This window comes from Bos indicus x Bos taurus, chromosome X (assembly GCF_003369695.1).
Source record: "Bos indicus x Bos taurus breed Angus x Brahman F1 hybrid chromosome X, Bos_hybrid_MaternalHap_v2.0, whole genome shotgun sequence".
NCBI lineage: Eukaryota > Metazoa > Chordata > Mammalia > Artiodactyla > Bovidae > Bos > Bos indicus x Bos taurus.
In genome coordinates this window covers 108,292,445-108,315,619 of record NC_040105.1, presented here as the reverse complement: position 1 = coordinate 108,315,619, position 23,175 = coordinate 108,292,445, and the positions used below count along the sequence as shown (strand labels likewise).

Genomic DNA, 23,175 nt, shown 5'->3' with positions numbered 1-23,175 from the left:
AGTTCCCTCTTGTGACCATCACTCACCCCCAGAGTTCATCACCCCAAGCCAAGCTTCTCAGGCTAAGACCTCACCGGCTCCACTGGCCACCTCCTTCTGCCTTGTGGACCCCCCACCCCATCCTCCCCTCCACTGGCAGTCCTGTTCTCTAGGGATCTCCTGGGTTTTCCTGCCTTCACCACCTCAACCAACTTGATTTCAAGGTTGGAGGAAATGCTCTGTGGGTATGTCAACTGCAGGCTTGGCCTCAGGCAGATCCCCTCTCCCCTCCCACCCAATGCCTGCTTCCTGCTTCAGGGCCTCAGGGCCTGATAGTTAAAGGCAGCGGCCCATGGTTGACTCTTGGCCTGGCCACTTACAAGCCATGTGACTTGGTGCAAGTTCCCTAACCTCGCCTGCCTCAGTTTCCCCACCTGTGAACCAGGGGAAGTAACTGCAACCCCCTCCAGGCTCATTGGAAGGACTGAATGAATTCACATACAGCAAACACTAAGACTAGCCCTTGTTCACTGGAGGACAACAGTAGGCGTAAGACCATGTGGTTCAAAGTCAGCTGAAACCTCACTTCCTCTGTGAAGCTCTCCATGATGCACTTGTTGCTATTGTTCAGTCACTCAGTCGTGTCCAACTCTTTGCAACCCCATGGACTGCAGCACGCCAGGCCTCCCTGTCCATCACCAACTCCTGGAGCTGGCTCAAACTCATGTCCATCGAGTCGGTGATGCCATCCAACCATCTCATACTCTGTTGTCCCCTTCTCCTCCTGCCTTCAATCTTTCCCAGCAGCAGGGTCTTTTCCAGGGAGTCAGGTCTTTGCATCATGTGGCCAAAGTATTGGAGCTTCAGCTTCAGTATCAGTCCTTCCAATGAATATTCAAGGTTGATTTCCTTTAGGATTGACTGGTTTGATCTCCTTGCTGTCCAGGGAACTCTCAAGAGTCTTTTCCAGCAACACAGTTTGAAACCACCAATTTTTCGGTGCTCAGCCTTCCAAGGTCCAACTGGCTCAGACGGTAAAGAATCCGCCTGAATGCAGGAGACCTAGGTTCAATCCCTGGGTCGGGAAGATCCCCCGGAGTAAGGTATGGAAACCCACTCCAGTATTCTTGCCTGGAGAATCCCTGTGGACAGAGGAGCCTGGCAGGCTATAGTCCACGGGGTCGCAAAGAGTCAGGCATGACTGTGCAACTAAGCCACAGCCACACTCACATCCGTACATGACTACTGGAAAAGCCATAACTTTGACTATGTGCACGTATGTCGGCAAAGTGATGTCTCTGCTTTTTAATATGCTGTCTAGGTTTCTCATAGCTTTTCTTCCAAGGAGCAAGTGTCTTTTAATTTCATGGCTGCAGTCACCATCTGCAGTGATTTTGGAGCCCCCCAAAAATAAAGTCTGTCACTGTTTCCATTGTTTCCCCATCTATTTGCCATGAAGTGATGGGACCAGATGCCATGATCTTTAGTTTTTTGAATGTAGAGTTTTAGGCCAGCTTTCACTCTGCTCTTTCAGTCTCATCAAGCAGCTCTTTAGTTCCTCTCCACTTTCTTCCATAAGGGTGGTGTCATCTGTGTATCTGAGGTTATTGATATTTCTCCCAGCAATCTTGATTCCAGCTTGTGCTTCATCCAGCCCAGCATTCTGCATGATGCTTTCTGCATATACATTAAATAAGCAGGGTGACAATATACAGCCTTGACGTACTCCTTTCCCAATTTGGAACCAGTCTGTTGTTCCATGTCTGGTTGTAACTGCTGTTTCTTGACCTGCATACAGATTTCTCAGGAGTCAGGTAAGGTGGTCTGGTATTCCCATCTCTTAAAGAATTTTCCACAGTTTGTTGTGATTCACACAGTCAAAGGCTTTCAGGTAGTCAATGCAGCAGAAGTAGATGCTTCTCTGGAATTTCCTTGCTCTCTCCGTGATCCAATGAATGTTGGCAATTTGATCTCTGGTTCCTCTGCCTTTTCTAAACCCAGTTTGTACATCTAGAGGATCTGAGCACCCGTAGACTTGAGTCCCCGTCCTTGGTGATCCACAGTGCCGTCCACAGATGAGCTGAGGTCTCATCCGCTGGTAGGTAGTTATGCCTCTTAGATCCAGGAATGTCTTGAGACAGATGGCAGTGGGCTTTGTCTCTGAACGGTGCCAGTGCCAGGGTCACATCTGGCACTCAGTAGGCACTTCATGGCAGGCTATGGACTGCATGCCTGCCAGTCCCGCCATGGGAGGGCACCATCTCCTCTGGGCAAGTGAGCAGCCGGCCCCTGCACCTCTGCCCACCAAAGCCAGCAGAGGGCAGCAGTGCCCTGCCCTGAGCCATTGGGCAAAGGGGCGGGCACGGAGGGGCTGGACTGCCCAGGCTGGGCCACCGGGATGAGGCGGGTTGGGCGCAATTGCATTGTGGGGAGGGAGGCCGGGACTCATTCCTGGCACTGCCAGCTGCTTCTCGGCCCCGGCCAGGAGCCCCACCCAGGTAGGCAGGAGCCGGGGCTGGCCAGGCACAGGGTTCAGGGGCCTCCAGGTCAAGGGTGGGGGAGTGGGGGGCATGGATCTCCCCACCCCAGCCAGGGGGGTGGCCCCAAAGCTGGGTGGTAAGACTCCCATTATGGCCCCAAATGGGAGATTTGGTGCCTCTGGCCACGGGGCAGGGCACGGGTGGTAGGGAAGCAGCCCACCTTGCTGCCCACCCCCACAGCTACCCAACCGGCCCAGCCAGGTGGCTGCCAGCCTTGCCACTGCCACTGGGCCCTGGAGCTTGCTGCGGTTGCACACCGTGGGCAAGAGGGGGACCCTGACTGGTTCCCGCCCCACAGCCACGGCCTGAGCACTGTCGGCTCGGTGTGCAGACGGGGCCATGTGAGCCTGGTATGGGAAGCTGGCCACCTGCTGGTAGTCTTGTCCCCACCCGAGGCTGAAGGCTGGGTGCCCATCTGCTCCTGTGCATCCTTTTGGCTACGGCCCCCTCCACTGGCACCAGATTGTACCTGGCACGACTTTGCCAGTCCCTGGGGGTGGGGAGTTGGGGGCATAGGAAGAGGTCTCCCGGCAGGGGGTGCTGCCTTGGCCGGCCTCTCCCCTGCCTCCGGCTGCAACAAAGGCAGGCATTGAGGGCCAAGGCTTGCCTCCAGCCAGGCGCCAAGGCTGCAGAGGGTGAGACTGCCCATGCAGGGGCTGACCCTCGGGGGGGCCAGCACTCCGTGACCTCCTCCAGGCCTTTCACAGGGACCCCTGGGGGCACAAGGAGAGGAGCCTGGTGGCTGGCACCGGGTGGGCATGGGAGAACTGGCTGTGTGGGTTTCATTTTTTCTGGCTGAAGGCACTCTGCCCCCTTTGTCTCCAGATCCCCAGGAGGGTGTCTCCCTGGGGGTGGGAAGCGACAGGGAGCCCCCGGGTCAGGGCAGCTTGGATGTGGGACTAGGAACACCAGAGAGTGGGTCCCTGGCCTGGGCCTCCAGACAGAAGGGACATTGTTGGGGCAGAGACAAAGCTGCCAGCTGTGGGGGAGCCCGCCTGCCAGGCCCTGGCCCCCTCCTCCTGCGGGGTGAATGTGAATGGGGCCAAGCCTCGACTGTCTCCCTCCCACTCAGGACAATGCCCCCTACAGGCATCCTGTGTCCGTCACCACTGCCCCGGGGCAGTTGAACCCAGGAGGTGTCTGCCACGCCACCCAGGAGATGCCTCTGCTGCTGCTGTCCGCCAGGGTAAGTACCCGAGTCCCTCGAGCACAGAAAAGCCTGGAGCCCAGGGGTCCCCTGCCCAGCACCTCCAGCTGCAGGCCCTCTAGCCTCAGACCCACCCCAGACACGGCCGCTGATACCGGGCTCCAGAGGAAATGGCCCAGTCCCTGAGGCAGGCCTGACCTTCCTGTCTGTGCCCCTGAGATAAGGGCGCAGGGGCCTTCCTCGGGGGCTCTCCCGGCAGCTGGCACACCCATGGGAGCTGGAGCTGCTGGCTATGGAATGCCCGCGGGTGCCCTCCTGGCTGGTGCCTGCCCGCACCCCCAACAGTGTGGGACCCTCAGTCAACAACTCAGGACCTGCTTTCTGCCCCGTCTCTGGGGCTCTGCCTCCGGGCTCAGGAGGAGGGAGGCTCAGGAGGTCATGGGCCCAGGGGCTCGTGATGTGTCACCTTGCCACCTGGGCACCATGCAAGGCTGCTAATTGCCCCTGGCCAGGAGGTGAGCTGGAAGGCACAGCAGGGACCCCACTCAGAGCCTTCTGCTTCGGGCTTGACCTTGGGCCCCTACAGGGCCGGGGCAGGGTGGGGGCTTGCGGGGGGGTCCCTCCGGTCTGGACCCTAAATGGCTGCAGGCTGGGGTGTGGGGATGCCTGACTCCTGGCTCGAGCTTTCCTTCAAGCGCTCCTCTCACTCCCCTGGGCCCACTCTTTCTGCCTGTCTTCTCTCTGCCCTGTCTTTTTTAAGTTTCTATTTAATTATTTGGCTGTGCTGGGTCTTACGTGTGGCATGTGCAATCAATTTCCCTGACCAGGGATCAAACCCAGGGCCCCTACATTGGGAGCATGGAGTCTTAGCCACCAGACCACCAAGGAAGTCTCTGCCCTGTCTTCTCATACCCCATCCCCATCAACACTCTCCATGCCAGACCCTGGTGGACCCCTGGCTGCTGGAGCCATGGAGCAAAGGACTGGCCTCCCCTGATCCCTGAACCCTGGGTGGTCTCTCGGTCCCTTGCACCTCCCCTGCCTCGGCACTGAGCACCCCCAGCTCAGTCTGGGCCACACCCGCCTCTATCCCCCAAGCCCTCTGTTCTCTGCCTTGGCCCTGGCCACTGGCCCCTGCTGTCTATAGGGTCTTTCAGGGGTCTCTCCTCTCTCGGTGACCCAGTCCTTCTGCAGGTCTTCTCTTGGCCTTGTAGGATCTGCATATAAAGTGGAAGATGAAGAAAGTTCTTCCCTTACACATGCATGGGCACCCCACTGTCATCCCTGGGGACTCTCCATCCCTCTCTTGGTCCCCCAGTCGCTTGGACTTTTTCTCTCTCCTCTCCCTTTGCTTCTGTCTGCCCCAGCTTTCTGCTTCTGTCTCTCCGCCTTTCTCTCCCTCCCTTTCTGTCTGCCTGTCCCTCCTGCCCCCCAGCACTCAGTTCCCATGGTCACCCTGACTTACGCCCTCCTGCCTGGCCTCCCCCAGGGCCCCGAGATGGCACCCCGGCATCTGCTGGGTGCCCGCCTGCTGCTCATGCTGCCACTGCTGTGCCTGCCACCCACCCCAACTGGGGCGCACCACTTCTCAGCACCCAACACCACCCTCCACCACTTGGCGCTGGCACCGGGCCAGGGGGCGCTCTACGTGGGTGCGGTGAATCGCCTCTTCCAACTTAGCCCCGAGCTGCAGCTGGAGTCAGTGGCCATCACGGGTCCCGTCCTCGACAGCCCTGACTGCGTGCCCTTCCGGGACCCAGCCGAGTGCCCGCAGGCCCGGCTCACCGACAACACCAACCAGCTGCTGCTGGTCAGCGGGCGGGCCCGGGAGCTGGTGGCCTGTGGGCAGGTGCGGCAGGGTGTGTGCGAGAAGCGCCGGCTGGAGGATGTGGCAGAACTCCTCTACCGGGCTGAGGACCCAGGCGACGGGCAGTTCGTGGCCGCCAACACCCTGGGGGTGCCCACGGTGGGCCTGGTGGTGTCTGGACCCGACCGGGACCTCCTGCTGGTGGCCCGGGGCCTGGCAGGCAAGCTGTCGGCAGGGGTGCCACCCCTGACGGTGCGCCAGCTGGCTGGGCCACAGCCCTTCTCCAGCGAGGGCCTGGGCCGCCTGGTGGTGGGTGACCTCTCCGACTACAACAACAGCTATGTGGCAGCCCTCGCCGACGCCCAGTCGGCCTACTTTGTCTTTCGGCGCCGCGGGGACTGGGCGCAGGCCGAGTATCGCTCGTATGTGGCCCGGGTCTGCCTGAGGGATGCCAACCTCTACTCCTACGTAGAAGTGCCCCTCAGCTGCCGGGGCCACGGGCTCGTACAGGCCGCTGCCCTTGCCCCAGGAGCCTTACTGGGGGCCTTTGCCGCCGGCCTGAGGGGCGTGCAGGCGGCCCTGTGCGCCTTTCCCCTGGCCGAGCTGGATGCCAGCATGGAGCGAGCCCGGCGCCTCTGCTACACGGCAGGCGGCAGGGGCCCCAGCGGCACCGAGGAAGCCACCGTGGAATATGGCGTCACGTCGCGCTGTGTCACCCTGCCGCCCGTGAGTGACTGGGCCCAGGCCTCACCCCTGACTTGTCCCCTGGGACTCTGCACGCTGGCATCTGGCAACCTTATCTTATCCCAGCCTGCCTCCTTGGCCCTGGCCCTCTGTGGACCTGAATCATCTCCCAGCCCAGAGCTGCGGCTGTCACAGGTCCTGGCCAAGGGTAAAGTGAAGTCGCTCAGTCGTGTCCGACTCTTTGCGACCCAATGGACTGTAGCACACCAAGTTCCTCCGTCCATGGGATTTTTCCAGGCAAGAATACTGGAGTGGATTGCCATTTCCTTCTCCAGGGAATCTTCCCAACCCAGGGATCAAACCAGGTTTCCCGCACTGTAGGCAGACACTTTCACTATCTGAGCCACCAGGGACTCTCTGAGCCATCCAGCCACTGTCTGGCCAAGGGTGGCTGGATGCTTTCCCCATTACCAGTGACCTCTGCTTTAGAGGATGACACGGAGGGCCAGCTTAGGCTAAGTCTCCGGGCTCATCATCTCTCCCTCTTAGGTGCGACTTTGGGCACGTCCTACCAGCTGCCTTGCCCTCTTCCACGGACTGCAGACCAGGGCCCAGGGAAGGCACCTCCGGCCTCCCTCTTCTGGGCACTAATTCCTTCCCCGCTCGTCCTCATTTCTGCAGGACTCCCCAGAGTCATACCCCTGTGGCGATGAACACACGCCCAGCCCCATCGCAGGCCGCCAGCCTGTGGAGGCAGGGCCTCTGCTGCAGCTAAAACACTCCATCAGTGCTGTCGCGGCCCTCCAGGCGGACGGACACACGATCGCCTTCCTCGGGGATGTCCGGGGCCAGCTGCACAAGGTAAGGGCCTGAGGAAGGCAAGGCGGCCCTCAGCCAGACCCCCCAGTGCCCAGCCTCTATGCTGCCAGGCCGGGACTGGCCTCAGTGGCCCTACTGGATGCCCTCCTACCCTGGGACGGCTCACAGAAGCATCCGTCTCCTTCCACCTCTGGATGTGTAGCTTAGGGATGTCCCGCGGCAGCTGCAGCTGGTAACAGGGGACTCTTGCTTCTTCATGGTCTGCATGTCTCCCTTAGCTGGGTAAGGCTCAATCAAGTAGGCTACTTGGGCACACTGGATGCCCGGGGGCCTGCCTCACCCGCAATGGCCTGGCCCAGCTGCCCTGTCTTGGGGGGAATGGGAACCGGCTCTGTGGGCCAGGAGGTTCCCCTAGAACCCCAGCCATGACAGTACCTGCCCCGAATGGTTGGCTTGTGGCCATCTTGAGAGCGGGCCTTGTCCCCCACTCCCCCAGGTCTTTCTCAATGGCACTCAAGGCCAGGTGTACCACTCACAGCAAGTGGGGACCCCGGGCTCAGCCATCAGCCCCGACCTGCTCGTGGACAGCAGTGGCAGCCACCTCTACGTGCTGACGTCCCAGCAGGTGAGGGCTGTCCCAGGGGCCCAGGCACACGAAGCCCGAGGCCCTGCACCCACCACCTCTGCCCTCTGCCTCCTGTCCAGGTGGCCCGGGTACCCGTGGCAGCCTGCCCACAGCTCCCAGACTGCAGCAGCTGCCTCCAGGCCCAGGACCCTCTGTGCGGCTGGTGCGTCCTGCAGGGCAGGTGAGGCAGGACACTGTGTCTGCAGTGCTTCTAGGTGGGCCTGGAGGTCAGTCCACCTCCCCCAGCCTGGTTGGTGTCCCTTTGTCAACACTGCCTCAGGCTGGGCAAGGCCTCTGTCAGCCTCTCTCGGGTGCCCCCTGGCCCACTCCAGCTCCCCTCCACCTGGCAGCCCAAGGAATCAGTCCCTGATGGCGCCCCTCACTCAGGTCCGTGTGCTCGTCTCCACCGCAGCAGCAGCCCTCGACTCACAGTCACGGCCAAAGGCCGTGTGTCAGCCCCCAGGCACTGAGGGGTCAACCCCTTCCTGTCTGAGCGGAGTCCCTTTCCCTGCCCCCCGCTTGCTGCGCTCCACCTGGACCATATCATGCCCCTCACTGCCCATCACCCAGGGAGCCTGAGTCCCACGCAAGGCCCCATCAGGCCTCTGCCCCCCAGGTGTACCCGCAAGAGCCAATGCAGGCGGGCAACCCAGCCCAACCAGTGGCTGTGGACGTACGCGGACGGCCTCTGTCTGCACATTGAGAGCGTGCTACCGGCCCACCACCCCCGCCAGGAGCAGGGCCAGGTGAGCCCCATTTTCCTTCTCTCCTTCTGCCTCTGCCCACACCTTCCCTGCCTGGACCCCTCTGCCTCAGTCCCGTGGCCCCCTCCAAAGGCCCCCACCTGCTGGGTTTCCTTGCATGTGCCCTAGGTCACCTTGTCGGTACCCCGGCTGCCCACCCTGGCCACGGACGAATACTTCCATTGCGCCTTTGGCAACTATGACAGCTTGGCTCATGTGGAAGGGCCCCAGGTGGCCTGCGTCACCCCTCCCCAGGACCAGCTGCCACTGAACCCTCCAGGCACAGGTGAGGGGCCCCTGGGGTGAGGGGTGAGGGCAGGAACTGGAAGAGGCAGGAGCCACCTGACCTGCCCTGCCGCTGCCATCCCCCTCCCAGACCACATCACCTTGCCCCTGGCCCTGATGTTCGAGGACGTGACCGTGGCTGCCACCAACTTCTCCTTCTATGACTGCAGCGCAGTCACAGCCCTGGAGGCAGCTGCCCCGTGAGTGCCCAGCCTGGCTGCGGGGTAGGGGTGGGGACCCTAGATAGTGCCCCATCTCAGCAGCCCCCTGCCCTCCCAGGTGCCGTGCTTGTGTGGGCAGCCTCTGGCGCTGCCACTGGTGCCCCCAGAGCAGCCACTGTGTGTATGGAGAACGCTGTCCAGAGGGCGAGAGGACCATCTACAGCACCCAAGAGGTGAGTGGATCCACCCTGCCCCACAACCCCCTGCCCCCAGGCCCCTTGCCTTCCAAAGCACTAAGCGGTCTCCTCTGGCCAGGCGGACATCCAGGTGCGTGGCCCGGGGGCTTGTCCTCGGGTCGAGGGCTTGGTGGGCCCCCTCCTGGTGCCAGTGGGCTGGGAGAGCCGTTTGGCCCTCCGTGTGCAGAACCTTCAGCATTTCCAGGTGAGCATTCCAGCAGGTGGGGGCCGGGGGCAGATGATGGCGTTCAGGCTGCTGATGGCATACATCCCCTAGGGCTTGCCTGCCTCCTACCACTGCTGGCTGGAGCTGCCCGGACAACTGCAGAGGCTGCCAGCATCCCTGGAGGAGGTGGCTGGGGACTCGGGCCTCATTCACTGCCAGGCCCAGCAGGTGGGCAGGTGCCCAACCCCCAGTCTCACTTGCCGCTGGACACCTTCTGCCGCCTGGGCTTGTCCCAGGCCCTCGGGGGCTCGCTTGCCCGCTTTAACCCACTGACACCCATGAGGCCTGCTCTGGGCAGGCCACGGCTGGGAGATGTGCCCTGCACCAGGCGGGGGTGAGGGGGCATCCATGTGGGGAAGAGCTTCCCGGAGGAGGCGGACGGGGGTCCTGGGAGGTTCTGAGTTGCGTTGGGCCTGACCCTCCCTTCCATTCCCAGTTCCAGCCCTCCATGGTCCAGCGGGAGCTCCCGGTGCCCATCTACGTCACCCGGGGCGAGGGCCAGCGGCTGGACAATGCCCACAGTCTTCATGGTCAGCTCGGGGGCGGTGGGGCGGGCAGGGCAGGGCATGTAGCCGGCGGGGGCGCCTCACCATGCCTCCTAAACCCCCCCACCAGTGACCCTGTACGACTGCGCTGTGGGCCACCCCGACTGCAGCCACTGCCAGGCAGCCAATGGGAGTCTGGGCTGCCTGTGGTGCAGCCACGGCCAGCCTGCCTGTCGCTATGGGCCGCTATGCCCACCTGGAGCCGTGGAGACGCTGTGTCCCACACCCAGGATTGAGACTGTGAGCCCCTGAACCTGCACCCACCACCCCCTCCCACGGCCTAGCCACCCGCCTCCTCCCCTCAACTCCTAGCCCCCACTTTCTTGGTCCTAGCAGCCCTGCCCACCCCCCCCCCTCAGTGGGTGTGGGTCAAGGGCATTCCCTCACCATCCTTCTCGGTTACAGGTTGAGCCCCTGACTGGTCCCCCTGAGGGCGGATTGGTTCTCACCATCCAGGGCTCTAACCTGGGCCGGGACTTCGCCGACGTGCAGGACGCTGTGAGCGTGGCTGGCTGGCCCTGCAGGCCTGAGCCATCTCTCTACCGCATCTCAACCCGGTGAGGCATACTGGTAGCCAGGGGCAGAGGGATGCCATCCCAGGGAGACCCGCAGAGACTGGCCACCCAGAAAGAAGGGAGGCTTGGAGCCAAGACACGTGGGCCCGGGGTCAGATGCACCAAAGGATGATAAGCCAGAGAGAGGGGGGCTGGGCCTTGGGCAGCGGCTGGCAAATGCCCCATGGCTCCCGCCAGGCAAGAGCCCCTGAGCAGCCATGGGCTTTCCATCACCAGGATCGTGTGTGTCACATCGCCTGCCCCCAACCGCACCATGGGGCCGATCCAAGTGGCCATCAAAGGGCGGCCCCCAGGCATCTCAACCCAGTACTTCACCTACCAGGTCAGTGCCTGCCCAGGGTGTGTGCCCATACCAGGGGATTGTAGCAAGAAGGGGCAGAAGGCTAGTGACGTCTGGATGAGCACTTCCAACTTGACCTGAGGGGAGCAGGAAGAGTTGCCTCTTGTCCAGGAAGGAAGCCATGTGATCTGAGGGGTCATTCTGGCCACTGAGTGTGGGGTGGGCTGGGGGCCAAGGTGGGAGAGTGAGGAGGGCACAGGGATGCAGGAGAGCAGAGATGCCTCCAGGTGCCAGCCTGAGCCCTCCTGTCCTCCTGTCCGGGGCCCTTTCTGGAGCCAGGAAGCCCTTGGCACAGACAGCACCCCCGAGGAGGTGATGAGGAGGTCCCCGAGGAGGTGACGGCATCTTAGGGCTTAGAGCTGGGGCTGAGGAGAAGACGACACAGGGAGGGGACCAGAGCACCCCCTGGTGGGGCATGGCAGTGGGGCACAGGGCTTTAGGGACTGGAACCAAGGTGAGGAAATGCCAGGCCAGATGGCTATGCCTGCCCTAGCTTGCCCTGTCTCCCAGGACCCTGTCCTGCTGAGCCTGAGTCCCCAGAGGGGCCCCCAGGCAGGGGGAACCCAGCTCACCATCCACGGACAGCGCCTCCAGACAGGAGGCAACATCAGCGCCTTTGTGGGCAGCCAGCCCTGCCCTATGTAAGTGGCTCCTGCTTCCAGCTGGTTGCTACCAGCTGGGGGTGCTCCCAACGGGCCCGGGTCCCCTGGCGTACAGTGGTGGTGGGGGGTCTCTGCCCTTGGTGGGGGAGGCAAAGTGGGTCTCTGGCGGGCTGGCCAGGCTGAGGCTCAAACCCAAGGTGCCAGACCACTCCCCACCCTGCAGCCAAGAGCCGGTGTGTCCTGAGGCCATCGTGTGCCACACCATGCCCCAGGCTAGCCCAGGAGATGCAGTGGTCCGAGTGGTCTTCGGCCAGGCCCAGCGCTTGCTGCTCACCAGCCCCTTCCACTACACTGCCAACCCCCAGCTCGTCGCAGCCGAGCCCAGTGTCAGCTTCCGGGGGTGAGGACCTGGTGCACTTGCACCCTGCCAGCAGGGTGGGGTGGCAGGATGGGGCCGGGCTGCCCGGGCCGTGCTGAGTCCCATCCCGGCACAGGGGCGGGCGGCTGATCCGAGTTAGGGGCACGGGCCTGGACGTTGTACAGCAGCCCCTGCTGTCGGTGTGGCTGGAGACCTCGGAGGGGACCGCTGTGAAGCTGCAGTCCCAGGACCTGACCCCTAGGAGCGGCTGTGAGGTTCCGGCTGCGGCCCCCCAGGCCTGTACCCAGCTGGAGCGGGGCTGGCTGCAGGTGAGCCTGTGCTCAGCAAGGGATCGGGGCAGGCCGGGAGCCCCCAGCTCATCCCACCTCGGCCTGCCCCCTCCCAGTGCTCCAGCGTGTGCTCCATCAACTCATCCACCCTCCTCCTCTGCCGGAGCCCCGCGGTGCCTGACACGGCGAGCCCCCGGCGGGTCTTCTTCAGCCTGGATAACGTGCATGTGGACTTTGCCAGTGCCAGTGGGGGCCAGGACTTCCTGTACCAGCCCAACCCTCGGCTGGCCCCCCTCCATCATGAGGGGGGGCCCACCCGCCCCTACCGCCTCAAGCCAGGCCACATCCTGGATGTGGAGGTCAGGGTTTCAGCCAGCAGTCCTGGGGGGCTGGGGGGACCTGCAGACACAGGCTGAGTGACTCCACTCAGGCCCGTGATTGGCTTCCCAGGGCGAGGGCCTCAACCTGGCCATCAGCAAGGAGGAAGTCCACGTGCACATTGGCGACGGCGAGTGCCTGGTGAAGACGCTGACACTCACCCACCTGTACTGTGAGCCGCCCCCGCGGGTCCCACAGCCCAGCAATGGCTCAGGCACCCTGCTGCAGTTCGTGGTGAGGCTAGGACCCCAGGCACAGGGGTGGGCGGCCGGAGCCATCAGAGCCAGTGCTCAGGAATCCTGTGCCTCCCACCACCCCCAGGTGCAAATGGGCAACGTGCGCCTGGCGCTGGGCCCGGTCCAGTATGAGGTGGAACCCGTGCTGTCTGCCTTCCCCGTGGAGGCCCAGGTGGGCCTGGGCGTGGGCGCAGCCCTGCTTATCACTGCCGTGCTCCTCCTGACCCTCATGTACAGGTGAGGATCACATACACGCCAGTGTCCAGTCCAGTCCCCTCTTCACTTATGGCAAGGGTGCCCCACAGTCGGCCATCTGGGCTTGGGGGTCTCGGCCCAGGCAGGCCGGCTTGTGTGGCTGACGCTCGGTCCCCCGGCGGCAGGCACAAGAGCAAGCAAGCCCTGCGGGACTACCAGAAGGTTCTGGTGCAGCTGGAGAACCTGGAGATCGGCGTGGGTGACCAGTGCCGCAAGGAGTTCACAGGTGGGGCGGGGGTGGGTGGGCAGGCGGGGGGAGCGGGACGCGGGCAGAGCCACTCCCGAGCTCAGACCCCGGTGGCTCCTGGCCTGCAGACCTGATGACAGAGATGACTGACCTCAGCAGCGACCTGGAGGCCAGCGGGATCCCCTTTGTGGACTACCGCACCTACACCGAGCGGGTCCTCTTCCCCGGGCGCAGTGGTGGCACCCTGCAGCCGGCCGTCGAGGGGCTGGGTGAAGAGGGTCACCGCGCACCCGTGCACCAGGGCCTCATGCAGCTCTCCAACCTGCTCAACAGCAAGCTCTTCCTCCTGACCGTGAGGGCCATGCGGGCAGGCTGGAGGGGGGCCTGGGGCGAAGAGGGAGGCTGGGTGGTCGGCAGACACGGGCTGCATGGTGGGAGGCCATGTGGGCTGCCGGGCTCCCCAGAATGAGTGCTGGTGCCCCGCCACTCCCACTTAGCTCATCCACACCCTGGAGGGGCAACCCAGCTTCTCGCAGCGGGACCGCTGCCACGTGGCCTCGCTGCTGTCCCTGGCACTGCACAGCAAGCTCGAGTACCTGACCGAGATCATGAGGACGCTGCTCAGTGACCTAGCTTCCCATTACGTGCGCAAGAACCCCAAGCTCATGCTGCGCAGGTTGGCCCTGGATGGCTCTGGGCAGGGTGGGCCTGGGGAGCCCCAGGCGGCCAGCTGGGTCCCGAGCCACTGGTAGGGCAAGTCAGCCCTGCCTGTTCTCTGCCACTGGCCTTGGGTGGGGGACAAGATGGCCCCTGCACAGCCCCTCTGACCTGGGGCCCGCTCCATGCAGGACAGAGACCATGGCAGAGAAGCTGCTCACCAACTGGGTGTCCATATGCCTCTACGCCTTCCTGAGGGTGAGGGCCCCTCTCCCCTCACCCCATGCCAGGGCTGCTGCCTCGGGCCTACCTGACCTGTGGCCCGATCCCTCCAAGGGGGTGTCGGGCACAAGGGCAGGGTGTCGGTAAGGGATAGGTGGTGAACCTTTGCCCTGGCCGCGTGCAAAGCCGAGCCTGCTGGCATGGGCCGCCCTCTGCCCTGGCTCCGCGCAGCCAGCTGCCCCTGTGAGCTCACGCAGCCGGCTGATCCCCGGATTGATGCTTGTAGGAAGTGGCTGGTGAACCAATATACATGCTCCTCCGGGCCATCCAGTACCAGGTGGACAAGGGCCCCGTGGACGCAGTGACAGGCAAGGCAAAACGGACCCTGAACGACAGCCGCCTGCTGCGGGAGGATGTGGAATTCCGGGCCCTGACGCTGATGGTGCTGGCCAGCCCGGGGCCAGGCGGGCCATTAAGGAGCAACACAGCACTGCACATCCCCACCCGGGTGCTCGACACAGACACAATCACTCAGGTCAAGGAGAAGGTGTTGGATCAGATCTACAAGGGCACCCCGTTCTCCCAGAGGCCCTCGGCGCACACCCTGGATCTTGGTGAGTGCCCGCCCCAGGCTCTCCTCGCCCCTGGCAGCTCGGCTCTGTCCAACAGGAATGGGCTGTGGGCTCACTGGCTCCCCCGGGTCCCCTCCCCGCACCCCCAGAGTGGCGCTCAGGCCTGGCGGGTCACCTCACCCTGTCAGATGAGGACGTGACATCGGTGACTCAGAACCGCTGGAAGAGACTCAACACCCTGCAACACTACAAGGTGCCTGGCAGGTGGGGTCTGGGGGGGCAGGCCCCCTGCCTCGGGCTTGGCAAGGGAAGGAGCCCAGCCTTTGCCCCCCTCCCCACCAGGTCCCAGACGGAGCCACGGTGAGGCTCATCCCCCAGCTGCACAACGGAGGAGGCATCATCTCCCAGAGCCTGGCCCCCAGCTGCCCATCGGGGGAGAGTGAGTGTGGTCCCACTGGGATCACAGGCCCCCAGGAGCTCGAGGCCATGCCATCGGCCCTACCTGGGTCTCCCAACACCTCATCAGTGGGGAAGCCAAGACTCCCTACTGGGCCCAGGCCCGTGGGTGGACAAAGGTGGCGGCATGTCACCTTCAGGGAGCTCCTGGGTGTGAGCTGGAGCTCCCCGGCTGGTGGCATGGGTGCAGGGGGACCAAGGACTGAGGCCCAGCTTCTGCACCCTCAGACACCCCCATGCTGGAGGATAGCGAGGAGGGTGGGGTCCATCTGTGGCACCTGGTGAAAGCCCCCGAGGAGCCTGAGGCAGCCAAGGCGCGGCGGAGCAGCCTGAGGGACCGGGACCGGGAGCGGGCACGGGCCAAGGCCATCCCAGAGATCTACCTCACCCGCCTGCTGTCCATGAAGGTGGGGCTCCCGGGGAGGCTCAGCAAGGGCACCTGGACAGACCTGGGGAGATGCTGTGGGACGATGGAGCTGGCCGCAGCTCAAAGGGCCCCCCCACCTTGACCCCCCCAAAAACTGCCCCATCCCCTGCCTTCTAGGGCACGCTGCAGAAGTTTGTGGATGACGCCTTCCAAGCCATCCTCAGCGTGAACCGGCCCGTGCCCATCGCCGTCAAGTACTTGTTTGACTTCCTGGATGAGCTGGCGGAGAAGCACAGCATTGAGGACCCGGAGACCTTGCACATCTGGAAAACGAACAGGTGTGTCACCTGCCAGCCTGGCCCCGGGCAGAGGAGTCCCAGAGAGACCAGGACACTGCCAGCATGGCCAGGACAGGAACCCAGGCCTGGGGGCCATCACCTTGGGTGACCAGTCGCTCCCCGCCCCCCTCCCCCCCTGGTATGACCAGCTCCCCAGGCAGCTCAGGGCCATGGGGGTCCAGGTGGAGGAGCTGAGCTGGACTGGCCGGGACTCACTCCACGGCTGGCCTGTGTCTCCAGCCTGTTGCTGCGGTTCTGGGTGAACACCTTGAAGAACCCGCAGCTCATCTTTGACGTGCGGGTGTCAGACAACGTGGACGCAGTCCTCGCCGTCATCGCCCAGACCTTCATGGACTCCTGCACAGTCTCGGAGCATAAAGTGGGCCGGGTGAGGGCCGAGGAGAGAAGGCCTGGGGAGAGGGTAGCCACAGGGGCTTTGCACTGAGCCCTGGGTGGGGCTGGCCCCCACGGGGCGTGGGCCCAGGAGGGGGCACCTCCCCACTTATGCCCACCCCGCCCGGAGCAGGATTCCCCAGTGAACAAACTGCTCTACGCCCGGGAGATCCCTCGATACAAGCAGATGGTAGAGAGGTAGGTGTTGGGCATCATGGACTAGGGACCTTCTGGGCTGCCTGCCTCTAACTCTGTGCCCTTTTGCAGATACTACTCTGATATCCGCCAGAGCCCTCCAGCGAGCTACCAGGAGATGAATTCAGCTCTGACTGAGCTCTCGGGGGTGAGGACACAAGGGAAGGGGGAAGCTGGGGGCTCAAGGTCTGGGCCGGGGCCTCACCCACCATGTGCCTCCCCCAGAATTACACCTCGGCTCCCCACTGCCTGCAAGCTCTGCAAGAACTCTACACCCACATCCACAGGTACTATGACCAGGTGAGACCTGGGGGCACTCCGAGGAGAGGGGCGTGCCTCTGGAGCCCAGAGGGAGGCCCCAGGAGTCTCCCTTGGGGGCGGGAGTGTCCAGGTCCAGTGTAGGCAGAGGAATGGAAGGGCCTGGGGCTGGGGAAGGGGCTCGGCTTCCTCATGGAGGAAGATTCGATAGGAAGGTCTGGCTCCCAGCCTGCTACTGAGATGGAGGCAGGTCAGAGGCCAAGGCCTCAGGCTGGGTGGCCTCCTCTGCCCTGGTAGATCATTGGTGCCCTGGAGGAGGATCCTGTGGGCCAGAAGATGCAACTGGCCTGCCGCCTGCAGCAGATGGCCGCGCTGGTGGAGAACAAGGTGACCGAACTGTGAGTCAGGCGGCAGCAGGACCCACCATCTCCGCGCCTTCCCGCACTCGACAAAGGATGGAGCCCTGGATGGAGCCTGTGACCGAGGCGTGGTCTGCACAGAGTGGGAGGGCCTCCCCCTCTCCCTCCTTGCCACGCTGCTGGGGGGCTTCTTTCTAATTTATAGTAATCCTTCCCCCTCCCCCACTGTATTTATGTGCTTGCTAGAGGATCACATCTGGAAATAAAACACAAACATGTCTTTTTAGAAAATGCCCAGTTCCCAGCCCCACCTTCCCCGTGAGTCTCCTGGGTGCCCTGGCCCAGCCCCCAGCCCGCAGCTAGAACTTCTGCCACATGCTAAAAAGAGGACCCCAAGGCCTTTTCTCCTCCCTCACATGACCCCTGCAGGAAAGGTGCCCCTGCCCTCCCACCACCATCTATGCCCACCCCACCTTCCCAACTATTTTTTGGTACAGGGATGTAGAACCAAGTATGTCCCATCTTGGGATCACCAGTTACTACCAAGCTCCCTCTACTCCATTCTGACTCCATTCCCTCCCAGGAGCAATCAGCGTGTTCTCTCTAAAGAGCCAAAGTGCCCATGACCCTCTGCGGAAACCCCACATTCGTGCCCGCAAGCTCTGGGGGGCTCCTTGATCACCTAAGCCCCCTCGCCCCACCTCGCCTTCCACACCCACAGCTGGTCTTCAGCCAAGACCAGCCACGGAGGTCTCCAGTGTGTCCTGCTCCCTCTCTGGAGGTTCCCCTGCCCACCCCGTTTTGGGGGACCGGATTCTTCAAAACCTGGTCCCTTGGCTACCACCCCAAGGTCACAGGCTTTGGAGGGCTGTGTGACCTGGGCCACTAGAGCCATGGGTTCCTTTGCTTTCCACTTGAAGATTCCCCGAGGGCAGGGCCAGGGTGGACACCTCTCTGTGCATCCCACATGGACATGTGCACTTGTTGGAGCCAGGGAGCAAGGCAGAGATGGACCCAGGGAGCCACAGGCATGCCGTGCAGCCCTGGGGTCCCACATGGGCAGCCCCCAGGCCTGTACCTCTGGTGGGAAGACCTCACGCCCCCGACCCGCGCCTGGCCAGGGCCCCTCAGGATGCCACATGGAGGGACGAGAGGACACTGGGCTGCCGCATCTTGGGGCTCCAGGACCCGAGTGGCCAGGGAGTGAGGTACCCACGAGAGTGGCTGGGGTCGCCTCTGGGCAGGCTTGCACAAGCCAGAAGCCAGAGCATGTTTTCAGTTGTGGCCACTGCCCGAGGGCATATGAGAGGGGGCACCGTGCCCACAGGGCCCGTACCAGGCTCTGGAGCCCCGGGACTCCAGTTTGAGGACCAGCTCACCACCACGTGGCCACTCTGCAGCACCCTCTGCCAGTCCTGGGGTGCAGGAGCTTAGCCCGGGGTCCAGGTCACCACATCCCGGTATGGTGGCCCTAGGGTGCCAGGGAACTCCCCAGGGAGGCAGTGGCACACTGTGTCCCCACGGCGGCGCCCTTGGCCAGCCCTGGGATGGGGGCGGGGGGCTCGTCCTGGGGGATCGGGCCCTCGAGGGCCGCTGTCACCGCGCCGCCCCCTCCCCGCTGCATACCTTGCCCACAGCCGAGCAGCTGGGAGGCTATTTATAAAGGCGGGTGAGATCAGCAGCCGAGGCTATAAATGCACGGGCTGCGACCGGGCCCCAGAGGAGCGGCCGCCCGGGGCGCCGGAGCTGCGGGCAGCGCGGCCAGAATGAGCGCCAGTGCAAGCGGCGGCTGCGGTGGCGACGACAGCGACAGCAGCAGCAGGTAAGGCCAGGCCGGGCTGCCTGGGGCCCCTGGCGGCCCGCGCGCTCACTGCCTGCCCGCCCCACCCGCAGCTCGCAGGCCTCCTGCGGGCCCGAGTCCTCCGGCTCCGAACTGGCCCCCATCGCCCCTGCGCCTCAGATGCTGCAGGGGCTGCTGGGCTCCGACGATGAGGAGCAGGAAGACCCCAAGGACTACTGCAAGGGTGAGGCCCCGGGGAGGAGGAGGGGGCCCGGAGCCCACCCACGTGGGCCAAGGGTCCCGGCAGCACGGTGCCGTGCTGGGGCAGGGGTAAGGCGCCACCCTCAGCGGCCTCTGTGGGCTCCCTTCTCCAGGCGGCTACTACCCTGTGAAAATCGGGGACCTGTTCAATGGGCGGTACCACGTGGTGCGCAAGCTGGGCTGGGGCCACTTCTCCACTGTCTGGCTCTGCTGGGACATCCAGTGAGTGTCGTCCCCCCTGCCCCGGGGCTCCATGCCAGCTGGGATCCTGCCCCTGGGCACGCCTGCGGCTATGGCGAGGGCCCCGTGGGTCTGTCTGGTGCCGGCGGCCGACATGGGTCTCGGTGTTGCAGGCGCAAGCGTTTTGTGGCTCTCAAAGTGGTGAAGAGCGCGGGGCACTACACGGAGACAGCTGTAGATGAGATCAAGCTCCTGAAATGTGTGAGGCGCCTCCCCTACCCGTTCCCAGCTCCCTGGGAGCCGCCTGGGGCCTGCCGGGCTCCACAGGCTGGGGCGGGGCGCCCGCAGGGGTAGGCTCCAGCTGGCTCGGCCGAGGGGGAGGACCCGGAGGGCGGGCCTGAGGCTTTTCTTCCAGTGAGGCCCAAGCACAGCGGGACAGGGGGGCCGGAGGGGCTGCCCACCCCGGGGGAGCAGCTGGCAAGGGGGAGGTTGAAGCCATATGTGGACCTTTGGTTTCTACTGCAGGTCCGAGACAGTGACCCCAGTGACCCCAAAAGAGAAACCATTGTCCAGCTCATCGATGACTTCAGGATCTCAGGGGTTAATGGAGTCCATATCCTTTGCAGGCTGAGCAAACAAGTGTGGCATCTCAGCAGGAGATAGCTGGCTGGTGCCTTCCAGCTCCAGGGGCCTCAGTTTGCTATCTGTGTGATGGGCTGTTTATCCCTTCCAATGACACTAGTCTATGAAATACCCCCACCACTTCAGGGATTTGTGTCTGGGCATGGGGGGTGGAGCAGATAACCAGATTGGCATTGGCAATCCATGGCTAGGTTACCCCCAAGTGGGAGGCACCGTCTCAGTGTGCCTTCCCTTTCGGGGGGGCTGTCAATAGGCTCTTGGGCAGACATGGACACAGGACTGGAGCTGTTCCGAGAAACCTGTCTACTCCTCCAGTGCCCTGTCCCTAGGAAGACCACAGAAAGTACGGTGCCAACTGGCACACCAGAGAGTGACAGGGACACTAGAGCGCCACCGGGACAGTGGTGATACAGGACCTCCCAGACCCAGCTCTATGCTGCCTGAGCCTCGGGGCTCCCCCACCCCAGCTGAAGGTGGGCAGGACCTGGGCCCCAGCTGCATGCCCAGCGGCTGCCCTTCACTCCTGGCCCCAGATGTGTGCATGGTGTTGGAGGTCCTTGGCCATCAGCTGCTCAAGTGGATCATCAAGTCCAACTACCAGGGCCTGCCCGTACCCTGTGTGAAGAGCATTGTGAGGCAGGTGAGCTCTTCCTGAGTTCGGCAGGAAGAGCCCTGTGGCACGCAGCCAGGGCAGGGTGGGTGGACTTCAGGACTGGCTCTCTACAGGTGCTGCACGGCCTGGATTACCTCCACACCAAGTGCAAGATCATCCACACGGACATCAAGCCCGAGAACATTCTGCTGTGTGTGGGGGATGCCTACATCCGGCGCCTGGCCGCTGAGGCCACAGAGTGGCAACAGTCAGGGGCACCACCCCCATCCCGCTCCACAGGTACCCAGATCCTGCGTGGGGCCAGGGCAGGGCCCGTGGGCCTCAGCCCCGGCCTGAGTCTCAGTTCCTTTCTCTTCCTCCCGGCTCTGCCTGCTCCACCGCAGTCAGTACCGCCCCCCAGGAGGTCTTGGTAAGTTGGGCCGCCTCTTTTCCTAGGCCTCATTTTCCCATCTGCTCAGAGCTCACCTCTCAGCCTCTCTGGTTCCCCCTTCTCCCTAACTCTCCCTGCTGCCCAACACTCCTGCAGGGGCATTTCCAAAAGGCTGGGTGGCCTGGATGAGGGTGATACAGAGGGGGCCACAAGCCCCAAACGGCCCTGGGTGGCCACTGGGGCTCACCACCACCTCCCCGAAAGGACAATGTGTTAACAGCTGGCCCCAGGGGAGGCTGGCGCCCAGCCAGAGGCTTCTTGGTTCTTCCTTGGCCTCCAGCTCTGGAGAGTGGAGGGCAGGAGGGGACCCAGGAGGTGGGCGAGGTGGCAGGACCATGTCCTGGTGGCCATGGGGTCCTGGGACCTGCAGAGCTTGTCCCCTGTGGGAGCCCCGTGGAGACACTTGGGCTGCTCCGTGGCTGGCTGCCAGGCACCCCCAGGCTGACCCTGGTTCTCGGCAGACGGGGAAGCTGTCGAAAAACAAGAGGAAGAAAATGCGGCGCAAGCGGAAACAGCAGAAGCGGCTGCTGGAGGAGCGGCTGCGTGACCTGCAGAAGCTGGAGGCCATGGAGGCCGCGGCCCAGGCCGAGGGTGAGGATGGGAGCAGGGAGCGGGCCCCCCGGCGGCGGCTGCCCACTCAGCACCTTGGCCTGTCTCCCCAGACTCCAGCTCCAGACTCGAGGCGGGCAGTGGCTCCACATCCTCTTCCGGTTGCCACCTGGGCGGCGTGGGGCCTGACCCCTCGCCGGCTTCTTCATCCCCGGCCCCCAGGGGCAACCGCAGCCTCAGCCCGGGCTCCCAGACCTCAGGCTTCTCGGGCTCCCTCTTCTCCCCTGCCTCGTGCTCCATCCTCTCAGGCTCGTCCAACCAGCGGGAGGTTGGCGGCCTCCTCTCCCCTAGCAGTAAGTGGGACCAGGCCAGCGGGCAGTGGGCAGGGCTGGGCCAGTGCCCAACCAGCTCAGCCACTCTTTCTCTTGCTTCCCCAGCACCGTTTGGTGCCTCCAACCTCCTGGTGAACCCCCTAGAGCCCCAAAACGCAGACAAGATCAAGATCAAGATCGCAGACCTGGGCAACGCCTGCTGGGTGGTATGAGCAGGCACCCTGCTATGAATGAGGCTGGTCCCCGGGGCTCGACCAGACCCCCATGCCTGCCTCAGGCTGCAGTCCCAGGGCTGAGCCCAAAACAGCACCTCTCCCACCTGGTCGGCAGGACTGGGCCCATGGGCGGGGGTGGACGGCCATGGTGCAGGGACCAGCCTGTCTCAGGTCATCTTGCCAGGCCCTCTTAGGACAAGGGGGGCCCCTGAGGCTCAGAGCGAGCCCCACGATGCTCCTGGGGTGCATGGGCCCACAAGAGGTGGGAGACATGTTGAGGGCAACTAAGGGCAGACCAGCCCTGGCCCCAGCCCCTCCCCTGGGCTCCCCTTGCCTCCAGCACAAGCACTTCACCGAGGACATCCAGACACGGCAGTACCGGGCTGTGGAGGTGCTGATCGGCGCCGAGTATGGGCCCCCAGCTGACATCTGGAGCACAGCGTGCATGGTATGTCTGCCCGTGGCTGTACCCCATCCGGGCAGACTCACTGGGGCCAACAGCCTTACCCTCTGCCCTTTTCAGGCCTTTGAGCTGGCCACTGGCGACTACCTATTTGAACCGCACTCGGGAGAAGACTACAGTCGTGATGAGGGTAGGAAGTGGCGAACCCCAGGGTCCGGCCTCAGGACCTCCCAGCCGCCTGGCCAACCTCCCAGCTCCCTTTCTGTCCACAGACCACATCGCCCACATTGTGGAGCTGTTAGGAGACATCCCCCCAGCCTTTGCCCTCTCAGGCCGCTACTCCCGGGAGTTCTTCAACCGGAGAGGTGGGGCCACCTGGATGGAGGGGTGATGTGGGAACTTGGGGGCCAGCGAGGGGTCTCAGATGACAGGCCTCCCAGGAGGAGGCTGACCTGTGGCGTGCTGGCCTGCCTCCAGGGGAGCTTCGGCATATCCACAACCTCAAGCACTGGGGCCTATACGAGGTGCTCATGGAGAAGTACGAGTGGCCCCTGGAGCAGGCCACACAGTTCAGCGCCTTCCTGCTTCCCATGATGGAATACATCCCCGAGAAGCGGGCCAGTGCAGCCGACTGCCTGCAGCACCCTTGGCTCAATCCCTAGGCCCTGTGGGCACTTTGGGCAGCTTGGGGCGGGCCCGGCTCCCTCCCTACACCCCCGGCCCCTAGTGCCTTCAGGGAAAGCAGGACAGTTCCTGCCCACCCTGCTGAGTGGGAGCTTTCTCATACCCACCTGGGCGGGGCAGGCCAGGGAAGACAGATCTGCCGAGGCCAGGACCTGGCCTTTCAGAATGTGTTCTGCCCCCCAACCCTCACAGAGGGGCCCTCTGAATGGGAAGTGTGCTGTTTCTTTTCTTAATAAAGTGTGACCTGAAAC

General features: G+C 63.6%; 2 protein-coding genes across 3 annotated transcripts; both read left to right on the top strand.

Annotated features, from left to right (window-relative positions):
• Positions 1 to 2,338: 2,338 nt before the first annotated feature.
• On the top strand, positions 2,339 to 23,174 carry PLXNB3 (plexin B3). Of its 2 annotated transcripts, none has more exons than XM_027535505.1 (46): positions 2,339 to 2,477; positions 3,609 to 3,705; positions 5,156 to 6,199; positions 6,839 to 7,018; positions 7,473 to 7,601; positions 7,682 to 7,782; positions 8,218 to 8,347; positions 8,474 to 8,630; positions 8,721 to 8,829; positions 8,909 to 9,023; positions 9,106 to 9,231; positions 9,304 to 9,420; positions 9,689 to 9,782; positions 9,868 to 10,037; positions 10,203 to 10,354; positions 10,589 to 10,694; positions 11,223 to 11,353; positions 11,538 to 11,714; positions 11,809 to 12,001; positions 12,079 to 12,321; positions 12,413 to 12,574; positions 12,662 to 12,813; positions 12,957 to 13,057; positions 13,147 to 13,370; positions 13,516 to 13,694; positions 13,867 to 13,933; positions 14,184 to 14,511; positions 14,619 to 14,722; positions 14,812 to 14,908; positions 15,154 to 15,332; positions 15,470 to 15,630; positions 15,871 to 16,018; positions 16,157 to 16,221; positions 16,291 to 16,366; positions 16,444 to 16,518; positions 16,774 to 18,657; positions 18,729 to 18,859; positions 18,990 to 19,098; positions 19,230 to 19,317; positions 19,582 to 20,338; positions 20,425 to 21,332; positions 21,404 to 21,643; positions 21,728 to 22,285; positions 22,361 to 22,430; positions 22,513 to 22,605; positions 22,718 to 23,174. In XM_027535505.1, exons 2-36 carry the CDS (start codon positions 3,679 to 3,681, stop codon positions 16,876 to 16,878), a joined length of 5,724 nt encoding a protein of 1,907 aa, XP_027391306.1. In that variant the 5' UTR covers positions 2,339 to 2,477; positions 3,609 to 3,678; the 3' UTR covers positions 16,879 to 18,657; positions 18,729 to 18,859; positions 18,990 to 19,098; positions 19,230 to 19,317; positions 19,582 to 20,338; positions 20,425 to 21,332; positions 21,404 to 21,643; positions 21,728 to 22,285; positions 22,361 to 22,430; positions 22,513 to 22,605; positions 22,718 to 23,174. The 2 variants fall into 2 exon arrangements, with proteins under 2 accessions (XP_027391306.1, XP_027391305.1); XM_027535504.1 differs by having other exon boundaries at positions 2,372 to 2,477; positions 3,592 to 3,705.
• On the top strand, positions 18,510 to 23,174 carry SRPK3 (SRSF protein kinase 3). Its single transcript, XM_027535506.1, has 15 exons — positions 18,510 to 18,657; positions 18,729 to 18,859; positions 18,990 to 19,098; positions 19,230 to 19,317; positions 19,582 to 19,669; positions 20,232 to 20,338; positions 20,425 to 20,590; positions 20,695 to 20,720; positions 21,203 to 21,332; positions 21,404 to 21,643; positions 21,728 to 21,828; positions 22,178 to 22,285; positions 22,361 to 22,430; positions 22,513 to 22,605; positions 22,718 to 23,174. Exons 1-15 carry the CDS (start codon positions 18,530 to 18,532, stop codon positions 22,900 to 22,902), a joined length of 1,770 nt encoding a protein of 589 aa, XP_027391307.1. The 5' UTR covers positions 18,510 to 18,529; the 3' UTR covers positions 22,903 to 23,174.
• Position 23,175: the final 1 nt, after the last annotated feature.

What these genes read in the sequence shown, in the direction of transcription:
- PLXNB3 (XM_027535505.1), top strand. Translation starts at nt 3,679, where the DNA reads ATGCCTCTGCTGCTGCTGTCCGCCAGG. An exon ending in GCCACATCCTGGATGTGGAG is followed by an intron (nt 12,322 to 12,412) that starts GTCAGGGTTTCA and finishes TTGGCTTCCCAG; the next exon opens with GGCGAGGGCCTCAACCTGGC. An exon ending in GCAAGCTCTTCCTCCTGACC is followed by an intron (nt 13,371 to 13,515) that starts GTGAGGGCCATG and finishes ACTCCCACTTAG; the next exon opens with CTCATCCACACCCTGGAGGG.
- SRPK3 (XM_027535506.1), top strand. Translation starts at nt 18,530, where the DNA reads ATGCACGGGCTGCGACCGGGCCCCAGAGGAGCGGCCGCCCGGGGCGCC. An exon ending in GACAGCGACAGCAGCAGCAG is followed by an intron (nt 18,658 to 18,728) that starts GTAAGGCCAGGC and finishes CCCCACCCGCAG; the next exon opens with CTCGCAGGCCTCCTGCGGGC. An exon ending in TGAAGAGCATTGTGAGGCAG is followed by an intron (nt 20,339 to 20,424) that starts GTGAGCTCTTCC and finishes GGCTCTCTACAG; the next exon opens with GTGCTGCACGGCCTGGATTA.